Source organism: Gorilla gorilla, chromosome 16 (assembly GCF_029281585.2).
Source record: "Gorilla gorilla gorilla isolate KB3781 chromosome 16, NHGRI_mGorGor1-v2.1_pri, whole genome shotgun sequence".
NCBI lineage: Eukaryota > Metazoa > Chordata > Mammalia > Primates > Hominidae > Gorilla > Gorilla gorilla.
Genome location: NC_073240.2, coordinates 93,674,590 through 93,698,625, shown reverse-complemented (window position 1 = coordinate 93,698,625; position 24,036 = coordinate 93,674,590). Strand labels below are relative to the sequence as shown.

The window sequence follows — 24,036 nt, the reverse complement described above, 5'->3', positions numbered from 1 at the left end:
GCTCATTACCAGTTCTGGCTGACTCTCATAAGATGCCTCTTCTGGTGCCTCTCTATGCTTCCGCAATTGAATTTGCAATCTGTACACACATCAGCTACACAGAATATCTGCTTTGGGTCGAGCATGTGTCTGTGGAAAACAAGAGAGGAAAGCCAGTCACCCAAAGTAGCTGCCACAGAAACACCAGTGCAGTGAGGCTCTGGTGTCCTGCCCAGTGGTCCAAACGCCCAAATCGGCCACCTGGCCCCTAGTTTCTTGCCTGGAGAACCTGGGAGCAGGGGTGATATGCAAAGTATTTACCAACACAGAGGGCCCCTGACCAATCAGAATGGACCTTGGCCACAGTGCTGGAGCACGGGGCACAGGGAGGGCTCAGAGCTGTGGCTCTTGACCACCTGGCAAGGAAGCATTTGAACAATTGACATTGCTATACAGGTGTGCTCTGGGTCTGTATCTGCTTTGCCAGTGGGAAGAGCCAGGGTGGAGCAGTAGCCTGTGAGGAGTCTGGGCTATAGGAAGGTGAGTTCCGTCTTCCTGTCACTCCTGAGTGCAGGCTCACCTTATGACAAGATGGTTGAATGTTGGTAGAATTAAGTGGCCTTCAGGGCTTTTGAGCTGAGATGGTGTTAACAGTGTTGGCTTCAGCATCAAACTATCCACTCGTGAGCTTTGGCATCTTAAATGAGTCTTTAATTTCTCATAAACTTGGTTGTTTGATCTGTAAAATGGGTGCAACACCCCAACAAGGGCTAGTATAGAAAGCATCTCACACAGGGTCCAGACACATGGCCTCGCCGAGAAAGGGGGAGCCATTCCTTCTCCTCTTGGGGAAGTCTTGGTGTTCTTCCTATTAGGTGGGACCCCTTCCCCACTCTGGGGGTCAGCCAGGTGCAAGTCTTCCTTTGAAGCATCCACACTTGTTCTTTTGTTCATGCAGCAGGAGTTTATTAAGTGCCTACTCTGTGCCAAGCACAGTTCTAGTGGTCAGGAATGCCTCGGTGAACATGCCAGACAAGGCCCCTCTCCTCACAGAGCATGAAGGGGAGGCAGAGAACATGGTAGACAGGCCTTTCCTCCCACTGCAAGCATGCAGTAATCCAGAGACCTGGATGCCACTAACACAACGGCAGTGGCAAAAAACACCCACCAGACAAAACAGAGCCCAGCCTGGAATCAGGAAAGGAAACTCTCAGAAGCCAGAAGCAAAAGAAAGACCTCACACCAGGGGCCTGAGAGGGGCTGCCATGGAAGAGGTCACAGAAATTCAGGAACTGAGCCTGGGTCAGTGGTTCCCAGCTGGGGCTACACCTCTGTGTGACCTGGTGAGCTTCAGGAGATGCCCAGGCCATACCCCAGACCAAGGAATCAGATTCCCTGAAGGCCAGACCTAGGTTTCAGGAGGTTTTAAAGCTCCTCCGGTGGTTCCAATGTCCAGCTGAGCTCATAAAGGTCTTTGGGGTGGGGCTAGGGTGTGGAGTTCTAAAGCCTGCACAAGCCAGGAAAGAGCCTCCTGGGTAAGGCAAGGCTCATGAAATTCTCTGAGTGGGTCAAATGGGGACTGGAAAAATTCCACCCACTAGCTCAGCTAATGGGTAAAAATGCTGGACATTTATCTCGAGCTGCAGGGGGTAAAGTGTCATCCTTGGGAAATTCAAAGCTGGCCTGTACCTGCTGAGAGCACCAGGGATATGGTCACATTGCAAGCCTGTTGCCAGCACCCCAGGCAGAGTCATCAATAATTACTTTGGAGGAGGGCCACTTCCACCTTCCAGGGCATAGGTGACCCCTGTGGAAAACAAGTCCCCCTGGAACATCCTAGAAGGGGAGGCAGACCATAAACTAGTGAGCAGATATGTCATTTTTTCTCAGCTCTGACTGTGAGCCAGGAAGATGTCCATGATCAGCTTCCAGAGATGTTGATTAAACTTGTGTGGAGTGTGGCCTGAGCACTGGGATCTTTTAGGAGGGTCCTTGGGGTTGAGAACTACAAAATAAATGAGATAATTTAGTTTATGAAGACCACCTAGCAGGATAATGTGTCGTGTAATAGAAAGTAATTAGCTGAGGGAGACAAGGAGCGGGCTCCCCAGGAGGTGACATTCAATTTGAAGCATGAAAGATGAGACAGAGAGGGAAGGCAAGGAGCTGGGAAGCAGATTTCCAGGCAGAGGGCGCAACAAGTGCAAAGGCCCTGACACTAGAATAACAGGGAGCCAGAGGGAGGAGGGCTCAAGGTCTTGTAAGCCATGGTAAGATGCTTGGAATTTTCTTGCAAGGATGAAGGAAAGCCACTGACAGTTTAAGGAGGGCAATGATGTGATCTGATGTTGGTCAAGCAGAATCCTGAAAACTCACAGCTGCATACGTTTCACTTGCTTTATACCACTGAGCATCCCCACTCCCTCTACCCAATTTCTCTATCTACCTTGTTCTGTATTTGCATTTTTGCAATAACTCCATAAAGGAGGTTGGTAGGTGTCTTCTCCATTTTACAGATGGAAAAATACCAGAGCCAAGTCTCATTCATGCCCTCCAGGTTCTTGAGTGGCAGGCTTTCAGATCATCTGGTACTCCTTCCAGAGCTCCTGACCAGAGATGGGGCATTTGTGAACACAAGATACAGCCAAGCAACCTGTCCCACTGTTGTTATTACAGTGAGTTATATTCTTGCCCACCTAGGCCACTGGAATGAGAATGCCGTAAAACAGCTTGCCTCAGAGTGGTCTTCCCTGGAACACACAACTTCTCTTAAGCATTCATGATTCTGACGGGCCAGTCATCCCTTCATTGACTTTGTCCAGCAGCTCCACCATTACAGTCTCATTTTAGAAAATAAAGACACTTGGAAACATATTGAAAGGGCGTTTTCCTGCACCAACCCCATGTGACTTGCCTCAGTATGCTGAATGGAGGGCTGCACTCCCCCCATGACTGCCTGGACCCATCACTCTAGGGTCCATGTGGGTTGCATGGCAGTCCTCCCACTTTTTGGCCATTGGGTCCTCATTTTCTGTTAATTCCTTAAGGGATGGCCGCTCATAGCTGGTTCTGGGTCAATTTTGGAGAATGCTTTTAAATATTTAAAAATGTTGTCATGACTGGAGAACTTGAGGTCTTTGTTGGCATGGTTCTTGGAAGCCCATAGTAGTCCCATTTCCCATCCCCCAGGTTCTAGGGAAAGGTGGCTGAGGAAATGGTGAGGAAGACTGAGAAAGGCCACAAGAGACCTTTAGTGCTCTTTGTTGGGTGGTTCTATTGGGCTTTGGCTGCAGACAACTAGGATGATTCTAGAGAAACTATGATCTGGGGCTGGATGGCTCAGTGGACTATATATGCAAACTGCCCTGTCACCTGGATTGCTAAGAACAGAAATTACATTACCCCCATCATAAAGCCCCAAACAACTAAGACATTGCTTCTAGATGGTAACCATGGAAACATCCCATTGTTGTGGATGACCTGCCACCAGAACAAAAGCCTGTTTGTTTTCTGCTTCCATGAGGAGTGGCATACAGTGCTCCCCACTCCACACTCCCCTCCTTTGCTGCTGTCTCACAGCATTGCTCCAGGTCAGGGCTCAGGGACCCAAGAAGAAGGGATGCCACTCAGCTCTCTGGGCTGACTCTGCTCCTGGTGAATGCCAAGGGAAGAGCCCTGAAGACAGGAAGCAAAGAATAGAGATAAAGATGAGAAGAGATGACATTCGGCAGTGTTGGTGAGAGACAGAGGCTGGGGCAGGCTGTCAGTGTCATTGGGGATACCATTAAGGACATTCATGAGGCAGTACACATGTCTGGAGTCCCATCTGACTGGCATCAGTAAACATCCTCTTCCATTCATTCTGGAGAGGGAGCCTTAATTAGGCATGAAGAGATTTATCAAAAAGCAGCCCCCTGGAGTTGTTAGTCTCCCTGCCATCTGGAAGGATGGTTTCCTACCCTCAACAACAGCAGTGGGAATGATTGATGGGGTCCTATAACTCCACCTCCCAGGCCTCGTAAAACCCAAATGGCTTTCGTCCTTCCCAGAAAGGAGTGAGATTTTGCCTGTGTTGATGGGGTTCATGCTGAGGTTTGCTGGGTCTCTGTGTCTAGGCCTCTGCATAGGGCTAGTTTTCAGTTTACAGTGACCCAACCACAAAGATGAACAGAAAAAGCCCTGAAGTGAGGATGAGAAGACCTGGATGAACATTCTACCAGGAAGCCGTGAGGCTTCATGCAGGTTTTTGGCCTCAGTTTTATGACCTATACAACGGGGATAATGATTTCTGCTTTGGTCCAACCCACATGATTTTTCAGAGGTTCTTGTGATATTATAGATGCAAAATGACTTCCTTAAGTATAAAGCCCTCTACAGGTATTAAGGATTTAATCCAACAAACATTTATTGAGCAACTGCTGTGTGCTATGCACCACGCCTAGTGCTGTGATGGATACAGATGAATAAAACACAGTCCCTGCCCTTGGCGAGCTTACAGTCTAAGAACAGTCAAAGGACAAGTGCACAAATAACTATAATACAAGGCAGAATATGGTAAGTGCCATGAGAAAGGTACAAATAAAGTGCTACGGTGGTTCAGCAGAGGGAGAGATCCCAGTGGTTGGTACATCAGGGAGGGCTTCATGAAGGACGTGGTTTCTGCATGGGCTTTGAAGGGAAGAAAAGGGAGCATTCCAGGGGATGGGGATAGCAAGACCAAAGGCACAGAGACAGTAAAACGCAGGCACCCTTTCCAGGAAAATCAACTCTCCTAGGCTGACCAGGGGAGGGTGTAAACGAAGAGTGGGGCCTTATCCGGTGGTCTGTAATGTCAGAATAGAGAATTGTACATTTGTTCACGGGCCGGGGAACTTTTAAAGGTTTGTGTGCAACGGGAGAGGAAAATCACTGTGCATGTTCAGGATGGACGGGACCATGTGTCAGTGTGCACAGAGGTAATCTGGGAGATGAGACTGTTGCTGAAATAGTCCAAGCGACAAAGAGGTGAGGTTAGTGCTAGCGGGAAGAATTAGCAAGGCAGGACATGGAAGAATAGTCGAAGATAACGTCAGCATCTCAGACTGGGTGGCTGATGGGATCACGGGTCTTTTAGTAGAAAAAGGAGGGATTGTGGGGGAAGGGGACACAGATGACCACTTGGCTTCTGACTTGTTGAGTTGATGGTGCTGCCGTGGGAGCAGATGGGGTGAGTGTCCCTCCAGCGGGTGTAATCCCAGCCTAGAGCTCAGGAGAGGGCTGAGTTGCAGAGAGGAGTTGGGGCAGGGGCAGCTTAGGAAGTTGCAGCCGGGTCTGAAGGCAGGTGTGAGGTTGCTGATGGAGAGTGGGGAGGGACTCAGGAGAGGACGCCAGTGTAAGGCATGTCCATGTGGTGGGACAAGGAGAAGAGAGGGGAATACTGGTCAGATCTACTTGATTCCTTTGTCAATCAAAGTAGGGGTTTCAATAAATAATAAATAAATAAATACATACATATATAAATAAATACATGGTTGAGAGGGATTGGGAAAGGAGGAGGAAAAAAACACAAGAATGTGGCATTCTGGGTGCCGAGGGGCCAGGGAGCATCTAGGAGGGGTCGCTGCAGAGCCTAGTGGCGTGGAGAGCTGGGAGGTGAGAGGGGCAATGTGGAGGCGCTGGGACGCTGCTGCCAGGCTGGGGGGAAGCCGAAGGGCATCAAGAGGAAGGGCAGTCGTGGGTGCTGGAGGCCCTTCTTGCAGCTGGTGGAGGAGGTAGGGAAGAGGTGGCAGGAGCCAGCCCAGGTGCAGTCAGTGTGTGCTGATGTGCAGAGGCAACAGAGGTGGATGAGAGAGGGTGAGGGTGTACAGGAAACGTAACTGGTGGGGATGACGTTTCTCAGAAAGGGGAAGGAGAAGAGATTTTCAGGGTAGATCTCATTTCAGAAGGCTCCGTCTCTTCCATGAAGTGGAATGACACGGGCCTGTTGGGGCTTGAGGTGAATGGAGGTCGGAACCACTCGGGTGGCTGATGGCGGGCAGGCTGGGTATCTGACAGGTGGCAGGAGGTGACAGAGGGGTGCCTATCAGCAGTGAGGGCTGGCTGAGGCTGGAGGCCCATTCTCCCGGGATGCCTGTGACCCTGCAGTTACAGCAGAGGATCTGGGGGCCGGGTACAGGCTGTGTGACTCCCTGGGGCCACCCAACACCAGCTGGCCCACACCAGGAACTGCAGTGGAGGCTCAAATTGAACTCTGAATGGGCAGGGAAGGACAATTGGCCCCCGACTGTGCATGCCCAGATGGAGAAGGACAATGAGCCAGGGAAAGCCAAGGCCCCTGGAGCTCCGCCATCACATGGCCAGGCCATTTTGGCAGTGCAGGACTCAAGCCGAGGAGGGGAATGGTGCACATGTTGATTGTCCTGGGGTCTCTAACCTTTCTCCAGAGAGAACCTGAAGGCAGGGTGGAAGGACTCCTTGCACTCTAGCTCACATCAGCTTCAATTTTAGGAGCCATGACTAAGATAGGCAGAAGGAAAACCATGTTCTGGTCCCCCAAGGAGTTCTGGCCCTTTGACTCCCCCTGCAAAGGGATGGTGGGGTGCTGGCTTGGTGGATAGAGCTCAGGGCCAACTCCAGAACCTGACGTGTAGGTTCTCCACAGTGCTTACCATGAAACATTCTGGAATCCAAGGCCTTGGTTAATCCACCGAGGCCCTGCTGGAAATTCTACCTGCTCCTCGGGGCACTTCAAGCTTTAGAAATTAAATGTCTTCTACGGTCTTTGAGATCCTCAAGATGAAAGGCTCTGGAGATGTATAAAATATGGTATTAATTATTTCCACCGCCTGTGAGGAGTCCAAAACCACTCAGTTCCCACAGAGGCTATTAGGGCTGTTGCTTTTTAAAATATTCATTTTATAACGCAAATCCCCAATCACAGACTTCAAGCAACAACAAGGGAAAATGCAGAGATATATCACCTTCCTCACGGTTTTGGGCTGGAGTGTTCTTGTGTAGGGTTAATGGTTCTGCCACCTCCAATCCCTTCCGGTCAACCATTAATTTAGAGCCAAGGTCCTGTTCTGCATTGCCATTGATTAATTACATCTGGTCTCATATGCTTAGGAGCAGGTCTTGATTACTTTTCTTAACTCCCTTCACCTTCAAGATGGTAGTTTTTTACTTACCTTTCAAATATGTTTTAAAACACTGTTATTCATCAGGTGAAGTAATACGACTAACAAATTCAAGTTGGCTATTTCTCTATGTGAGACCTGTGATTCCAGCCCCTAAGTTGTAGGCATCGAGCCCAGATTTCCCTGGGAGATTATGTCCACTATTTGGAACTGCATTTGGCTTTGGGTATTTTTTTTTTAAATCTTAAATATTAATCTCAATAAGGGGAAAAGAATTTTGCAAAATTCTAAAATTGCTTCTGTGGGAAGAGGCGGGTGCCTGGGGGTGGGGTGGACATTGGAACCTCTCCCTGCAGAGTTGAAAACCTCAATGTCGGAGCTTGGTGTGGGCTAGCGTGACCATCAGGGTAGGAAAGTGACAAGAAAGTAACATTGACACAGCAGTCTGGCTGCAAAGGCCCCGCAGAGTGCAGAATGCAGAAGGCAAACAGAGAGTGGTTGCAGGGACATGGAGCTAGATGCTGAACATTCTTTTAGGTCTCACACTCTGGGGCTCTGTGAGGCACCCAAAAAGGCAATCATATGTATTTTAAGAAGGATGACATTTATCTTGACAGCACCCTTTCAAGCTCTCATTGTGGCTTCCCTGGTGACAGAGGAGACAGTACAGTCCCTCGTGACATTCTAACAGGGTGAGACAGAGACTAACCCAGAGGGTGAAATCCCAGGGTCTCTTCCTCCTCAGTGGACTCACATTGCTTTAAAAAACACCCAAAGCAGCTAGATTTTAGACACTCTCCTGCCTTATTCTAGGGTCAAGTGGGCCCTTAACAGGAGGTCTTGATTTTTCAAAAACATGATTCGGAACATTACTCCTCTTCATTGTCATCTGCTTGCTTCACCCAAAGTTCTTGGTGGCTCTTGCTAAGCCAGAACATGAACCATCCATTGTGTCTCCTCCAGCCTTCTCTCCATAGCCGTGGAGGCCTGTCTGAAACGTGTGAGTCAATCGTGCTGTCCCTTAGGCAGTCAAACTCTACGTTCGTGGAACGAGGCCCTCTGTGCTGATGGGGCCTCTGCTGCTTGGTTTCCTTGTGCTCCTTTACCCGGTTGAACTCTCCAACCTCCCTCTCCTCCATGAATGGCACCCACTTTAGACTGGGTCAAGTGTCCCCTCTGGGCCTCAGCTCTCCCCGAATCCACATATCCCAGAGGCTTGGGGCAGCTGACAACAGGTGGCTCTCCGTTCATCCATGAGCCCAAAGATCCCTCCAAGCCAGGAGGCAGTTTGTCATCCAAAGTCATGGGACTGGCTTCTTTTCATGTCAAGTCCTTCCACCCCCAAAGATGGATTGAGTCTCAATCTGGTTCAGGTGGGTTCTCCACACCTTCTTCCTGTGGCCTATCTGCCTAATGCTAGATGAACACCACACAGTTATAAATACTCAGGTCCATATATATATGCAGGTATAGATATATATATTCTGGTCACTGTTTTACACTTTAACAAAGAAAACCACTAGCCTGCTTGTTCTATTGTTTGTGCCACCCCGACTCCCATCTGCCTGTGGTGTAGCTGGCAGGAAATGTGAGCCACTGAGTCCCATGGGGTGCCCACCCTACGTGGCCCCATCGCACTGGCCGACAGTCAGTTTCAAAGCCCCCTGCTCATGTAGGCTCTTGAGGGCCTTAAACTCCAAGGGCATGGTATGCGGGCTGGCCTGGGAGGTGTAGCCATACTTGAGGCTGTCATAATAGTGGTACTTGACTGGGTTCTGGTTCTGATCCAGCGGAAAGGGCCAGAAGCCATAGAGGTAGATTTGGTTGCAGAAACGTGTGGCCAGGGTATACATCAAGAGGCCGGTGGTGGGTCTTTTGATGTGGACTTTGTTGGTCAGCCAGTATCTGGAAAAAAGAACAAGTAGGAAAAAAAAAAAAAAAAAGAAACATGGGTCTGTGAGTCATCCTTTCTAGGAAGACAAAAGTTTTATCCTGCCCGGCAGCCTGCCTTCTGCCACTCCAGGGACCGATCAAGCTACACATCCCTGGTTCCCTCCGCAGAGGACTGACAAGCCCATGAAGCAACTGAACTGCTCCTTAGCCTGGATGCGGTCACAGACACGAGTTTATGAAATTCTCAAAACAAACCTGTTGTGGGTACAGATGCAGAAATGGGGCTCTGAGGTGAAAAGTGGCTTGCCCAAGGTTACCTGGGTAGAAAGAGGCAGCACTTGACTTGAACTCAGGCCCGTGGACAGCTCAAGCAGGAGTTGGCAACCTTTTTCTGTAAGGGGCTAGATGATCAATATTTTTGGCTTTTGGGCCACAACAATCCCAATACTACTTGACCATTGTGTAGCTGTAGCATGAAAGGGCCGCGGACAACACACATGGCTGTGGCCAGACTTGGCCCTTGAGCAGCAGTTTGCTGACCTATGAGAAAACACTGGCTCTTGTGTGGCGCCTGCTGCCTTTCCAAGAGTCCCACAGGGCGTCCCCTTGTGGATCTGCATTCCTGATTCCATCCTTGCCTCCTGAGCGTCTTCAGATTTCCTTGCTGTCCCTGCTGCAGGACCCCCTCTCTGATACCCATCTCTGACCATGGGTGACTACCCTGGGGGCCCTGGACACTGGTTTGCCATGCAAGGCTGGGTTCTGCCCACTCTCTTTCTTCTAAAGACTGCTCACTACATCTTGGTGTATCCACCTCTGAAACAGAGTCCCCGCTTCCTGCCTCAAGTCCTCTGTTAAAGGGTTATGAGAGGAAACAAAGAGAAGTGAAGAGAGAAGGGTGCAGGGTGCACCTTAGCCAAGAATGCAGTGAGGAAGAGACTATGCGCATTCCACAGACTAAGAAACATGCTCAGAGGGAGGAAGTAACTCAAGACCTGAGTTTTAGTGACAGTTTGGTCACCAACTATCTGTGTGCCTTTGAGCAAGTCACATCTCTCTGCTGAACCTAATGTTTCACATTTATGCAATGATGAGGCACAGTCTAGGTGATCTCCAAGATATCCTCCAGGTCTCAACATTCCAAGAAAATCTAGAACTTTCTCCCAAAGTGGGAAAACATCCATTCTATTTGTCATCATCTTACTTTCCATCACAGTTATTCTCCCTCTGGGACTCAGAACGCATGCCGATGTGTGGTCTAATGTCTTTATTTCTAGTAAAAGCTTCCACTTACCCTAGGCTGAATCCCTTAAAAGGCAATGCTTATGGCTTGGTGGGAAGACATTTTCCTTACCACAAATTTCTTACATTGTGTCTCTAGACCAGATACAATTCACATCTTTCTGTCCTCAAGCAAACTCCATGGTTTTCCCTCCCTAACTAAAGCAAAGGCCAGCATGGTTTCTGTTGACATCTCCACAGAGATGCATGCGACTGTATAATCAAACACACCCATTAAATTCAGGCCAGAAGTAAAGATATGTCAGAGAAAACATTTACATATTGCTGAAAGATGAAACTGTTTAATATGATTTAGTGCTTTTAGCTGAAAGGTTGGGGCGGGAGGGACAGGTTTTCTAGAAGCCCAAATACTTCTTTATTTTTGCAAAATTGTTCCTTTTGCAGCTCATAAAAGGAAACCCATAAAACATCCCACAGTGTCGACCTTAAATCCTTTTTGTTTGTGTGTTTGTAGGAGGTGTTAGCCTGTGAATCAGATGAGGTTATAGATTATCAATAACCTATGTAAGTTCAGTGAGTCACCTAATCATGTAACAATTGATGAAATAAAATGCATTTTGAGAATCCTCATTCTCACACCCCCCATCCCAACTATGGGGCTGGGGTGACTTGAATCTCCCCTTCGACATTGCTGATGAAGGCTGTGGTCCTAGGTGGCCAGAATCAGAGTGAACACGATTCTCCCGGGCACGACAGGAGCCTCCTGGGTGGCCCCTAGACAACCGCGGTTGTTTCATAAGCTTGTCCTTCGAAGATCCCTTTCCTCGCACTTTCTCTGATTTCATCCTGTCTGGGCCAAGAAACTTCCTTGCAGCTGAATTTTTCAACGGGAAACCCAAGGGAGGGACAAAGGCAGACACAGAACAGGGCAATGGCTCTGGCTGGTAACTGCAAACACATTGCAATTGAAAAATAACAGGAGCAAGTGTTTGTGGACACTGAGATCTTCGTCATTTCTTCCCTGTGCTCTCTCTCAGAAGTCTCTGCAGTGGCAGCCCATCACCATGATCTGTCCTCCACCTAGTAGCCCCCCAGGCATTTCTCCGAAATCTCTTCCTGCTCCACATACAATCCAAGTTCCATAGTTCAGAAACTCTGCAAGACCTGGCCCGTGCCACCCTCCAGCTTCAGCTCCCATCAACACTTGCACCCTCCCCAGAAGGTCTGGCCCACAGCTACCATGGCACTGCACTATTTCCTTGTGCCTCCTGCTACCAAGGCTCAGATCGAGATTCCTTTGAGCTTTTGCCCATCTCTGAGCTGTGCTAAGTATGTCCCTCTGGGCACCCATGGAGACCTGTGCGCCAGGGGCTGCAGTGTCCATGCCTGCCTTACACACTGAGCTCTGGGGTCCTGGAAGGTTATCTCTCCTGCTGTCTCTGTGCTACGGCTCATGACGGCTGAAGAAGTAGATGGTTATTTCAGAATGGGAAAGGATGCTTCCCAGAAGAGATATGTATTTTTGGGGCTTTTTCCTCTTATATTTGTGATTCCAGGGGAACACAGCCAATTTTCTATGGCAGGGGTAGAGGGCTGGGGCGGGGTGGTACCAGTCTCCAAGAAGTTCTGGGAACGTGAGGGGCAGACTATGGGTGGGGTGTCCCACTGGCCACGTACAGAACTGGTGCCACTCTCAAGAACTCCCAAGATGCCTTGGAATTTTTAGGAGGCTGCGTTGTGATCAGGGTTATTAGATAACTGGCCCATGTCTCCACTTTGCTCTGAGCTCTGGGCTAAATGTCTCGTTTGAAAGGCCCATTTCATGCCCCTTTCTCTCTCTCCAAACCTTCCTAGCCACACTGCACAGCTCCTCCCTTCCCTCTGTATCACCCAGCTGAGATCTGGCCCTCTCTCAGCATCTTACCCTCACCTACTACTTTACAGGGTGTCCTCGACTCAGGCCCACACTTCAGACCCAGGCTCCACACAGGGCAGGAGGATTGAGCAACACACTCAGATGGCAAGGGGAAGAGCCAGGTCCTCCTTTCAGGCCTTCTGACCCCAAGTCCTTGTTCTTTCACCTTCATGAAGCAGACCCAACAGATAGGTGGGTGGCTAGGAATGTGGTTGGTCTAATGTGATTGTCCTGGGACTACCCCACACGGCCATTTGCTTAGTCATCAGCTAATATGTAGGAGGCAGGAGGGACGGTGCTGGCTCAGGGATGTTTGATGCTGAGCTTGGGGTTTGTTGGATAAGGAGCCCTTGCCTAGACCACCTCGGCAGCATCTACGCTCAACGGAGCTAAGCTTGGGAGGCTTTGAGGGGCAAAGGCAGGGGGACTGTAAAGAGGAGAAGAATCTCAGAAGAGCAGCAGCTGATACTGAGATCCTCTCACACATCCCTGCAAAGTATTCGTGCACCTTGGCTTAACTACATCCCATAACAGGGAGCTCACCCCCTCCTAAACTAGCCCATTGCATTTTCAGTTCTAATGCAGAAGTTCTCAACCTACGCCACATACTGGAATCATCTGGAACTTTAAAAGCTGCCTGGATCTCACTACCATGTGTGGCCTAGACACTGGGATTCTCACAGCCTCCTCCAGTAATTCAAATGTGCAGCTACGCCTAAGAACTCCTGTGATGACTGGTGGGTGGTTCTGCCAAAAGGACCCAAGAATGAGATATATTTAGAGAAAAAGAAGAAGTGTCAGGAATATAGTCATAGAGTTTTAAAGGTGATTGGGACTGGGGAGCTCAGTTAGCTCAGCAGCCTTGCAGGGCATGTGACTGAGCAAGCTGGGATTTGGGACATGTGTTAAGAAAAATGAACACCCAGCCTCAGTGTTGTGAAGGCAATAGGGAATGGTGAGGACTGGGGCATCGTGACGGGTAGCCAGTCTTACTGTTGTTGAGTATGGTGGTCCCAGATCTTCAGATTTTTTTTTGTGAGTATTAGAAATCAGGATTTTTATGCAAATTCTCCAAATTTCTAAATGTTGGCAACTAATGAAAATTTTACTTTGAGAGGCTGAGGCGGGCGGATCACCTGAGGTCAGGAGTTGGCCTGGCCAACATGGTGAAACCCCGTCTCTACTAAAAATACAAAAATTAGTTGGACGTGGTGGCATGCACCTGTAATCCCAGCTACTCAGGATGCTGAGGCAGGAGAATCGCTTGACCTGGGAGGCGGAGGTTGCAGTGAAATAAGACTGCGCCATTGCCCTCCAGTCTGGGTGACAAGAGCGAGACTCCATCTCAGAAACAAAACAAAACAACACCATGTGAGGCCTTACTGGGTGATCCCACAGGCCATGTCTGTGTGGTGAACGCAGGGGCCTCCTAGACTGAACTTGTCCTCTTCTGTCATTTTAGAAAGGAAAATGCGGGAGTCCAGTGTGACTTGCTTGAGAAGAGATAAGCTTCTCAAACAGCTGGTTAGACAGAGTTTGGATAAAACACAGGCGTCTGAGGCTCCTGGTTCTTGAGCATTTTTCACCCCATGGCAACTCCCCAGGCTGGGAATGAGCTGGCTGCAGCTGTGGGCTGACGTTACCCAGGGATCGTCGAGCCACCACGGTGTCCCCGCATGAAACATCCCCCCGATGTTTACTTCCTAAGTGAACTCAAGCCCTAACACAGGCCAGATAAACAATGGTTTATTTTCTGATAGCAAGGTCTTAGTAGGGGAAGGCTTTCAGAAATGAATTTCTTTTCAGGCCATCAATGTTATGACCAGAAAGGGGGAGAGAGGAATTGAATCAGCGATGAAACGTCCAAGTGGCCCATAGGTGCTTCTGAGGTTACTCAGGCATGTGCTGGGCCTCCACACGTGCTGGGTGCTCACCTAGATGCCTTTCCCCACTGATCCCTGTGGTGAACTCTCTTTCCCACCTCCAGAAACTAAGCACGTGCATCCTATCTTCCTGGAAATATTGCCTTTGTTCTACTGTCATCTCCCCAGTCAGACTGTTAACCACCTCCAGATGATTACCATCAGCTTTGTTTCTACTTCTCTTATTGTGCTTAGCAGCCCAGGCTGAAAATTCATTACTATGCTATTTCATGGCACCTCCTCCTATCAAGGCTCAGATCAACACTCCTTTGCACTTTTGCCCTGTCTCTGGGCAGCTGTGGTCACCCGTGCACCAGTGTCCTTCCCTGGCTACAGTCTTATGCATTGTGCACACCTGCCTTTCCCGCTGATCTGTGGGCTCCTGGGAAGGTCGTTGGTCCTGCTGCCTCTGTGCTGAGGGCCTCAAGAACTATGACTGTGGAAGAAGTGAATGGTCATTTTAGAGACGGAAGGGATGCTTTCCAGAAGGGGAACATGAAACTGTACTGTGGTCTCCCCAAGCGCAGGGACCACACCTTACACCCCTTTGTAGTAGGATTCAAAGGCATCTTGCTCAGTGCATACTGGGTCCAAAGCACTGTTGCAGAGACAGCAGCACTCAACAAACATCTCCTGGCATCTCTGGTAACTGGGCTGGGGTCAAGTGACTAGTTCTGGCCCAATAGCCTGCGACAAAAACAATGTGTCCTTTCTTGGTTGGTGTTCAAGAGCAGGCTCTCCCACTTTTTCTTCCCCTGCCTTGGAGAACTTCAAAGTCTCCTGGTCAGAAGATGTCAGCCTAAGATGGAAGAATCCTAGATCCCCAAATCACTGATTGGAAGAGAGCCCCTGCCAGCTCACATCACAGTTTGCGAGAGTGAGAAATAAACTTCTGTTGTGCTAAAGTGCTGGAGTCTCAGGGTGTGTTACTGTAGCATAGCCTAGGATTGATTATCCTGACTTCTGTTGCACTCAGCAAACATTTGACTCAAATGGAATTGAAAAATGGGAAGATGTAGGTAAGAAGAAAGGAGGAAGCCAGCAGTGCACGCAGCTTTGTAACTGCGGCCAGCTGGGACAGGAATAGAAACGCCCAACCTCTCAGATCTGGGGCCAGGCTTTTCACCCAGAATTGCTAACTGGAAAAGGTGTTAACAGCAAATGAGGCTCTGGAATGAATCCAGAGCTCAGTGGCACAGAGGGACCCACTTATTTCCGATTCTGCCTCCACGGGTAAACAAGAACTCCTGAGCGATGTCTGACAGGGACACGGGAGCGCCACTTAACGAGCAGCTTGTAATAGAAGCTGACTGAGTTATACAGGAACAAATCACTCTCGATTTCCTTTATCTCTCCTCCGTTGCTCTGGCCAATTTAGAGGCTGTGTGCATGGCCGACTTGTAGACTATTCCTTTCCTTAGGATAACAGCTGGGTGTTAAAACACAAACTAATTAATTTTGTCTTCCCAAATGAGGTTAGCTGGGTGCATCCGGGACGTTGTATTGACAATGCACCTTTAATATCCCAGTCTTGAGATTTTAATTAGAAGCCAAAGTAATCTCAAAGAAGGCAGTAATTATTTTTCAAATTGGCTACCCCAAATGCCATGACAATTAAGCACCGTATTTTATGAGCACGGACAGCAATCAATGAGGATTGCCAAAATCATCTCCAAAGCACATTTGTCTTTTTCCCTGGGTTCCTGGGCTGGCTATGTGGAAAGAATAGTGGCTGTCACTGTTGGAAAAGGGGACCAAAAGGGCTTCCTCCAAGAAGCTAAAAGCACTCTGGGATAAAGCTGATGATGTCCCTCAGGAGCAGGAATGCCTCACAGGTGGTCATCAAGGGAGACTCAGTGATGCTTTCTGAACGATCAGCAGCAAAGCTGGGAACAGAACTTTCGGGCTCCTGCTCTCCTGTCCTCTGCATTGGCAGCCTCAGCCGTGATCCAGGGGCCCTACAGCCCACGGCTGTCCTTTCCTTGGGAACACTGTTGAGGCCTCTGGTGTGCTGCAGGATATCTCAGAACGAGACGCCATCTCTGCAGTATTGGAGAGCTGAGGACTTCGTCTTAGAATTTGGGGCTGTTGGGAAAGGCTGATCAAGCCATGGGGATGCTGAGTCTAATTCCAGATCCCCAGGCCTCCCTGCCTGCCTAAGCCAACACTCTTGCTCAAGTAAGCCAGGCTAGCCTCAAATATGGACATGCCACTGAAAACTCTCCAGTGACTCCTGCAGTCCACAGGATAAAACCTGATAGCCTCCATCGGGCTTGTGAGGCCCTTGGGATCTGGGCCTGCACATCTCTCCCAGTACCCAGTGTGCACAGCCACACTGCCACGAGGAACATCTTGGTTTCTTCCACGACACGTTCTATGTGGTCCTGGCTAGCAATCCCTTCTTATGGTCTTGGCTTTGAAGCCACTTCCTGCAGGAAGCCTCCTGGACCTCCCTGGATGGTTTTGTGTCCGGTATGTTGTTCTTCCCCTATCACAGCACCTATCACGCTACACTGGAATTACTTGTTTACTTGTCTTTTCCTTCCCTACAGTTTTAAATTCTATAAGCAAATGTACTGACTTCCTGCTTCTGTATAACTTCAGATCCTAGCACGGCACATATATAAAGTGGGCACCTCACAAATCTTTAATAGAGCAGTGAATGAAAAGCAGCAAGCAGAGGCTAGAGGTTCATTCTGGGGACATTATCAGGAGAGATAAATGACCCCAGCTTCACTGCAAGCCCTTTTAGGCAGCTGCCAGGACTGCACATGGGAAAGGCAGGCTCACACCATCCTAGACAGCAAGTTACCAAAAGAAAGGAGAAAGGTATGGCACTGGGGGTTTTTCCTGCTACATGGCGGGCCCCGCTGGGAGTGGTGAGACTACTGCTCATGCCCAGGTATCATCTCTGTCCCCTGTGGCCCAGCAGGAGGTCCAGCAAGACCCTTTCTTGGGGGCTTAAGCCTTCTGGCTGGATTCTGGAGTTTCAATTGATGCCACTCCAAAGAAACAAAATTATATTCAATCTTATTCATAATCAAAGGAATCCAATTTCAAACAACAATCAGATACCACTTTTCATTGGATTGGTAAATATAACTAATGTTGATAATACACCCATTGGTGAGGTTAAGAGAAAACAGGTATTTTCAATAATTGTAGGTGAGGATGTGAATCGATACCTACCTCTAGGGAGGGTAATTGGCAGTAACTATAAAAATTAACAATGCAAATTGGCAAAGACTGCTGAAAAGCAAACCTATAGATGTGCATATGTTTGCAGATATCAGCACAAGGGTGATCGATGTAGCATTGATTATACTGGCAAAAAATTGGAAACACCCTCAATGCCCGCCAATGGCTTCTGCTTACATAAATTATGGTCCAGACACACAGTGGACTGCCAGGCAGCTGTGAAGGAGAATGAGGTGGTGTGTGTCAATAAGGAATACTTTCCAGAATTTAACAAGATGCAGTACTTAAAACACGTTCTGTATGTGTAAAAAGGGGTTATTTTTGGAAGGATCCACACACAGAAAGCAGGTTTAACAGGTTGCTTCTGTGGAGGAGGACAGGGGGTGCGGAGCGGAGTTTGCTTTTTACTTTAAATCCTTTAATCCAATTTGGATGTCTTTTCACTATATGCATTGCTATTTAAAAAAAAAATTGGAGAGAGAGAGAATCCATTACACACAGATGCCGGGAGCCACCTATGCCTTAATATCACAGACGCCCCTCCTTTTCTCTTTCATGGAGCACGCTTCCAAAAAGGTGAACCTAGTTCACCTCACCCTCTGTCAACCGGAGGAGACTGGGACCAGCACAGGGAAGGGACCAGCCCTAGGGACACACTCTCTGGATTGCCATGGTCCTGTCTGGGAGGAGCCACCAGCAACCTGTGCTGGTCTCTCCCTATCTTTTTGCACCTGCTTACTCTTCTCTCACCTTGGGCCCTCAAGTCTCTGCAGCAGGGCTGGCTTTGCTGACCTGGCCCCTCTGGCCCTGGCCAGAGGCAAGCTGAATCAGTGGCATCCTAAAGCCTTAATTAGGCTCCTGGTGCCTAATTAAGCACCAATTCACAGGCCTTGTCTGCACCCAGGGCTGCTTTCCTGCCTGAGGGGCCACCGTCTCTGTGGGTCACAGCCTCCTTTGATGTTGTAATTAAATTAGAGCCATTCACCACCAGCTGCCTGAGGCCATACTCAATTGCCTCGGTGTCCTTCCACTCCATTGCTCACCTTCCTAGCCAACAGCCAGCCAGGGCTCCGTGCCACCCCACAGGCCAGCAGAGCCAGGGGCCCCTGGGTGAGCTGCTCAGGTTGGGGCAGCTGATGCTCGCCTTGTTGGCACCAGAGGCTGGGCCCTGCCAGCTGCTGGTGAGAGCGGAAGGGCAGGCCTTCTGCTTGGGTTTCAGAAACATGCTCCCCTCTCCCTACTCACTGCCTCAGATGGGCAGAAATTTTGTAAGTCCACTGTGGGGGCAGAGACGCAGATGTGTTGAATGAGAGAATCTCAGAGTGGGAAGGGAGGCCATCTAACCCAGCTGTTATGGGTTGAATTTCTCATTTCCCCCAAACTCATATGTTGATGTTTTAACCCCCAGTACCTTGGAATGTGACTGTATTTGGAGGGAGGGTATTCACAGAAGTAATCAAGTTAAAATTAGGTCACTAGGGTGGGCCTTAATCCAATATGACTGATGTCCTTGCAAAGAGGGGGGATTTGGAAACAGGCATACAGGTAGAAGGCCATGGGAACAAGAAGATGGCGATCTGCAAGCCAAGGTGAGAGGCCTGGTGCAGATCCTTCCCTCACAGCCCTCAGATGGGACCAACCACGCTGACCCCTGAGTTTTGAACTTCCAGCCCCCAGAACTGCAAGATAATACATTCTGTCGGTTAAGCCACCCAGTCTGTGAGACGTTGTTATGGTAGCCCTGATTAGCGAGCGAATCTGCCAACTCTGTATGACAGGGATTTCCTCTCCACCATCCCAGTAATGGGGGGTTCGCTGCTGCCTGAATATCTCCAAAGATGCTGAATTCACCACCTCCTAAGAGGCAGCCAAACCCATTTCAGATGATCTTATTTGTTGGAATATTCTTCCCAGTGTCCGGAAGGAATCTGGCTTCCTCCCCCAACCCTAGTTCTACACCTGGAGCCTCACAGAGCAAATCTATGAGCCAATGGAGGGCAGGAGCCTTGTTCTATTGACTTTTTTATTCCCCCAGCACAGGCCTGGAGCCTACTGGTGCCTAAAGAGTATTTGCTGAGTAAATAAAACTCTCTTGTTCCTTGGAACCTTCTCTCTCAAAACCTCTCAGCTTCCAAATTTCTCTGCCACTGTGGCCCCTCTCTGGCCTGGCACCTAAAGAAAAATGTGATTCTCTAAGTGGGATCTGGCCAGGCAGAGAAAAGCAAGGCCATCACCAACCTCCCTGACTCTCAGAGATGCTATCCATTCATTGCTGTGACCCAAGACCATGTTATCCTTTTGAGCAACCACACACCCACTGATGGTTGGTGCTGTTCATCTCTCTGCACTTGTATACATGATTTGAACCTAAGTACAGAATCTTGCATTTGTCCATGTCAAACTTTTTCCTCTTTGGTTGAGTTGGTTCTAATTCTGAGACCCCAAATATGGAGAATCCCCCAAAAGTCACATCACCAGTGAATGTGCTAAGCAGACCACTGATGCTGTCATTTAAGTTATTGGTAAAAATGGGGACAGAGACCAAGCCCCATGGCTGGTTCAGAGAGGTCTCTCTGTGGTCCACAGAGGTCTCTCTGTGGTCCACATTAATCTAATTAGCATCCTTTGGGTGTCAATGGTCAGCAGATAGTGGTTAAACTATCTGTCAAGGATACAAGGAGGTCACAGTGGAGATAGTAGAGATCACTGATGCCTATATACGTGGATTTGAATCCCAGCTTCCTTCCTCTCCTCATCTGCAATTTACAGAAGGGCAGGCCTTCTGCTTGGGTTTCAGAAACAGGCTCCCCTTTCTCTGCTCACTGCCTCAGATAGGCAGAAATTTCATAAGTACACCGTGCGGGCAGAGACTCAGATGTGTTGAATGAGAGAATCTCAGCGTGGGAAGGGAGGCCATCTAACCCAGCTGTTACAGGTTGAATTTCCCCTTTCCCCCAGACTCATATGTTGATGTTCTGTAAATTCCAACTGGGCAATTTACTTTGCATTTCTGAGCCTTAGTTTCCTTATGAGTAGAAAGGAGAGGAAAATAATATCTATCTTATCAGGTTGTTCTGAGGAGTTAACATTTGTCCCCTTCGATTCCCTAAACTGTCCGTCAAGTTGCTTTGTCAAGGTAGCTGACTTATGTCCAGACGTGAAATGACTATACTAATCCCTGGTCTACCTGTCTGCTGCCTGCCTCACAAAGGAACATCAGAACAGTGTGCCCAGGTATCTTCCAGTTCTACTTCTCCATCTTTAAGCATTCATCAGCCATGGGATTGGTAACCTATTTCAAACTCTAGCTTGGTGTTGACATTAAGCTCACCATTGTCCATCCTTTCCTCCTGTTTAGAAAATTGGGACAGAGATTGCCTGTCCCTGATTCCCTTCTCTAATTCTGCATGATTTGGAGAAGATCATGGCCAGCTGCTCAGTGGTCTGACTGCAAGTTTGCCCCTGGGAGGTTCATTGGTTTTGACTCTGTGGATAGCAGTGGTTCTCAAACGTATGCTGTGCAACCAAATTACTTGGAGCACTCCTGAGACACAGATTGGTGGGCCCCACTCCTAGAGTTTCTGATTCACCAGGTCTGGGGTGGGCCTGAGAATGTGTGTCTCTAACAAGTTCCCAGTGATGCTGATGCTGCTGGTCTGGGGACCATGAATGTAAAGAACCACTGCTTTAGAGCAGTAAAGTGGGACTGTCAGTAAAGAACCCAAAGGCCCCATTCCCCTATCCAAGTAAAAGACTCATCTTTGCTGAAAAGACAGATATAGGGGTTGAGGAGTTCATTACACATTTGCCCTTTGTAGCCCCTATGCCATCTGCTCCTAGCCCTTTGGTTCTTACTTGAAACATAAAAAGACTTTTCTGTTTTTCTTAATATTTTCATAAACTCAAACCCATCCTGGCCTTGGCCTTCCTGACATGATTCTCTAGGGTGCCATCACTATTTCCTAGTTATGTGTAATAGGGGCAAATTGATGGTGATCAGGAGCAGGGAGGAGACCTGGATCTGTCCCTAATCAGCCGTGAGATCTTGTGCAAGTTACTCCTTGAGGCTCAGTTTTCCTATCTTTAAAATGGGGATAATGGCAGTAGTCCTCTCATGACATGAGATAATGCTACTTGGTATGGCGTGCGGCATGTAAGCGTTCACTATGGTAGTATGTGCCCCTCAGCTGTTTTCCTGCATGTCCTGTGGCAAGCCATCGAGAGCGGCATGCAGAATGTGTGACTGTATTTCTGAGCCTTTCTGAGTCACCACCCAAGGATGTCTGCTTTCCTTCTGAAAAATGCCTTTGTTGTGAAGGGGCAGCCAAACAAATTGAGAAGAGCGAAACCAAAGGCACACTCAAGGGCAAGTGGCATGGAGAGCCTCAACTGGGGTTTCAGCACAACTGTGTCATGCCCAGGTGCTGGCTGGTGTTTGATGGGATGCTGAGGAGCTCTGACCTTTCAGCTTGTTCTCCCTGATAAGGTGCTGCCCCAGGCTCTGAACAACTGCAGTGTGTGCACGTGTAGCCTTGATGCGTTGCCACCTGCCGTGGTCTTCTAACACCTCTTCTCCAGTGTGGCAGCTCCTGGCCCATTCAGCTCATTGCCATCCCTGTCCCTAAATGAGTGCAAATTTCTGCTGCACCTGGTGCACCACATTAGAGCGAGAGAATGCAGTTCGGTTCCTGGTTGTGCCACTTAGATGCTGGGTGGCCTCATACAAATGACCTAACTTGTCTGAGCATTAAGTTCCTCTTTTGTAAAATGAAGGTAACAAAATGAAGGTAACAAGTTAACGTTTGTCCCCTTCAATTCCCTAAACTGTCCATCAAGTCCAAGTTGCCCATGAAATGCTGTGTCAAGGTAGCTGACTTATGTCCAGATGTGAAATGACGATACTGATCCCTGGTCACTGCCCTAAAAGTGAATTCTTATTTGAAATTCCCACCAGCAAAGCAGAAGGGTTCCTATTTCTCCACATCCTCACCAACACTTGTTATTTTCTGTGTGTGTGTATGTGTGTTTACTAATAGCCATGCTAGAGGGTATGAAGTGATATCTCATTGATATGGTTTGGATCTGTGTCCCCACCAAATCTCATGTTGAATTTTGTAACCCCTAATGTTGGAGGTGGGACCTGGTGGGAGGTGATTAGATCATCAGGGACAGTTTCTTGTGAATGGGTTAGCACCATGCAGTGGATACTGTCCTCATGATAATGAGTGAGTTCTCATAAGATCCGGTTGTTGAAAAGTGTGCAGCACCTCCCTCTCTCTCTTGCTCCTGCCATGTGAGACGCCTCACTCTCCCTTTGCCTTCTGTCAGAACTGGAAGCTTCCTAAGGTCTCCTCAGAAGCTGAAGCCGCTATGATTCCTGGCGAGCCTGCAGAACTGTCAGCCAATTAAACCTCTTTTCTTTATAAATTACCCAATCTCAGGTATTTCTTTATAGCAGTGTGAAAACAGACTAATACATTCATGTATTTAATTTGTATTTCCCTCATGATCAGGGGAGCATCTTGCCATGTACTTATTGGCCATTTGTATATTTTCTTTGGAGAAATGTCTATTCCAAGTCTTTTGCCCATTTTTGAATTGAGTTATTTGGGTTTTTTGTTGTTGAGCTGTAAGAGTTCTTCACATATCCTGGATGTTAATCCCTTATCAGGTATAGTATTTGTAAATCTTTTCTCTAATTATATGAGTTGCCTTGATAGACTGTCCTTTGATGCACAAATGTTTTACATTTCTAGGTAGTCCAATTGATCTATTTTTTCTTTCACTGCCTGTGCTTTTGGTGTCATACTTAAAAGACCATTGCCAAACACAAGGTGATGAAAACCTTCTCCTAAGTTTTCTTCTAAGAGTGAATTTCTTCTAAGTGAAATGTACAATTAACAATGCTTAAAATGCAGACAACCTACAGAACGGGAGAAAATATTCACAAACTATGCATCCGACAAAGGTCTAATATCCAGAATCTATAGGGAACTTAAACAACTCAACAAGCAAAAGACAACCCCATTAAAAAATCGGCAAAAGACATGAACAGCCACTTCTCAAAAGAAGACAAATAAGTGGCCAACAAATACATGAAAAAATGCTGCTCATCATGAATCATCAGAGAAATGCAAATCAAAACCACAATGAGATACCATCTTATACCAGTCAGAATGGCTATTATTAAAAAGTCAAAAAACAACAGATGTTGGTGAGGATGTGGAGAAAAGAGCATGCTTATATATTGTTGGGATTGTAAATTAGTTCAGCCACTGTGAAAAGCTGTTTGGAGATTTTGCAAGGAAAGTAGAACTACTATTCCACCCGGCAATCCCATTACTGGATAAGTGTCCAAAAGAAAACAAATCATTCTACCAAAAGACACATGCACTGGCATGTTCATAGCAGCACTATTCACAATAGCAAGGACATGGAATCAAATTAGGTGCCCAGCAGTGGTGGACTGGATAAAGAAAATGTGGTACATATACACCATGGAATACATCATGGACGCATGGTGTATTAACAATACCCATTCACAAGTAACTGTCCCTGATGATCTAATAACTAGAGGCCGTAATCCTAAGTGAATTAACACAGGAATAGAAAACCAAATGCCACATGTTCTCACTTATAAGTGGGAGCTAAACATTGGGTATTCATGGACATAAAGATGGCAACAGTAGACACTGGAGAAGAAGGGAATGGGGAAAGGGTTGAAAAACTGTTGGGTACTAAGCTTAGTGCCTGGGTGGTGGGATCATTTGTA

At 48.0% G+C, this 24,036-nt stretch overlaps 2 protein-coding genes across 2 annotated transcripts in view; both read right to left on the bottom strand.

The window, feature by feature from the left end:
- The window catches only part of LOC101138450 (uncharacterized protein C15orf32), a 29,429-nt gene extending 28,023 nt beyond the window's left edge, over window positions 1-1,406 (bottom strand). Inside the window, exons 1-2 of the mRNA XM_004056794.5 lie at window positions 560-1,406; window positions 10-129 (exon numbers count right to left, since the gene is read on the bottom strand). Of these exons, the coding sequence (XP_004056842.5) occupies window positions 10-129; window positions 560-933 (494 nt within the window). The 5' untranslated portion in view covers window positions 934-1,406. The remainder of the gene's footprint in view (window positions 1-9; window positions 130-559) is intronic.
- A 2,953-nt stretch (window positions 1,407-4,359) lies between these two features.
- The window catches only part of ST8SIA2 (ST8 alpha-N-acetyl-neuraminide alpha-2,8-sialyltransferase 2), a 74,926-nt gene continuing 55,249 nt past the window's right edge, over window positions 4,360-24,036 (bottom strand). The window contains exon 6 of the mRNA XM_019010293.4: window positions 4,360-8,999. Within this exon, the coding sequence (XP_018865838.3) occupies window positions 8,714-8,999 (286 nt within the window). The 3' untranslated portion in view covers window positions 4,360-8,713. The remainder of the gene's footprint in view (window positions 9,000-24,036) is intronic.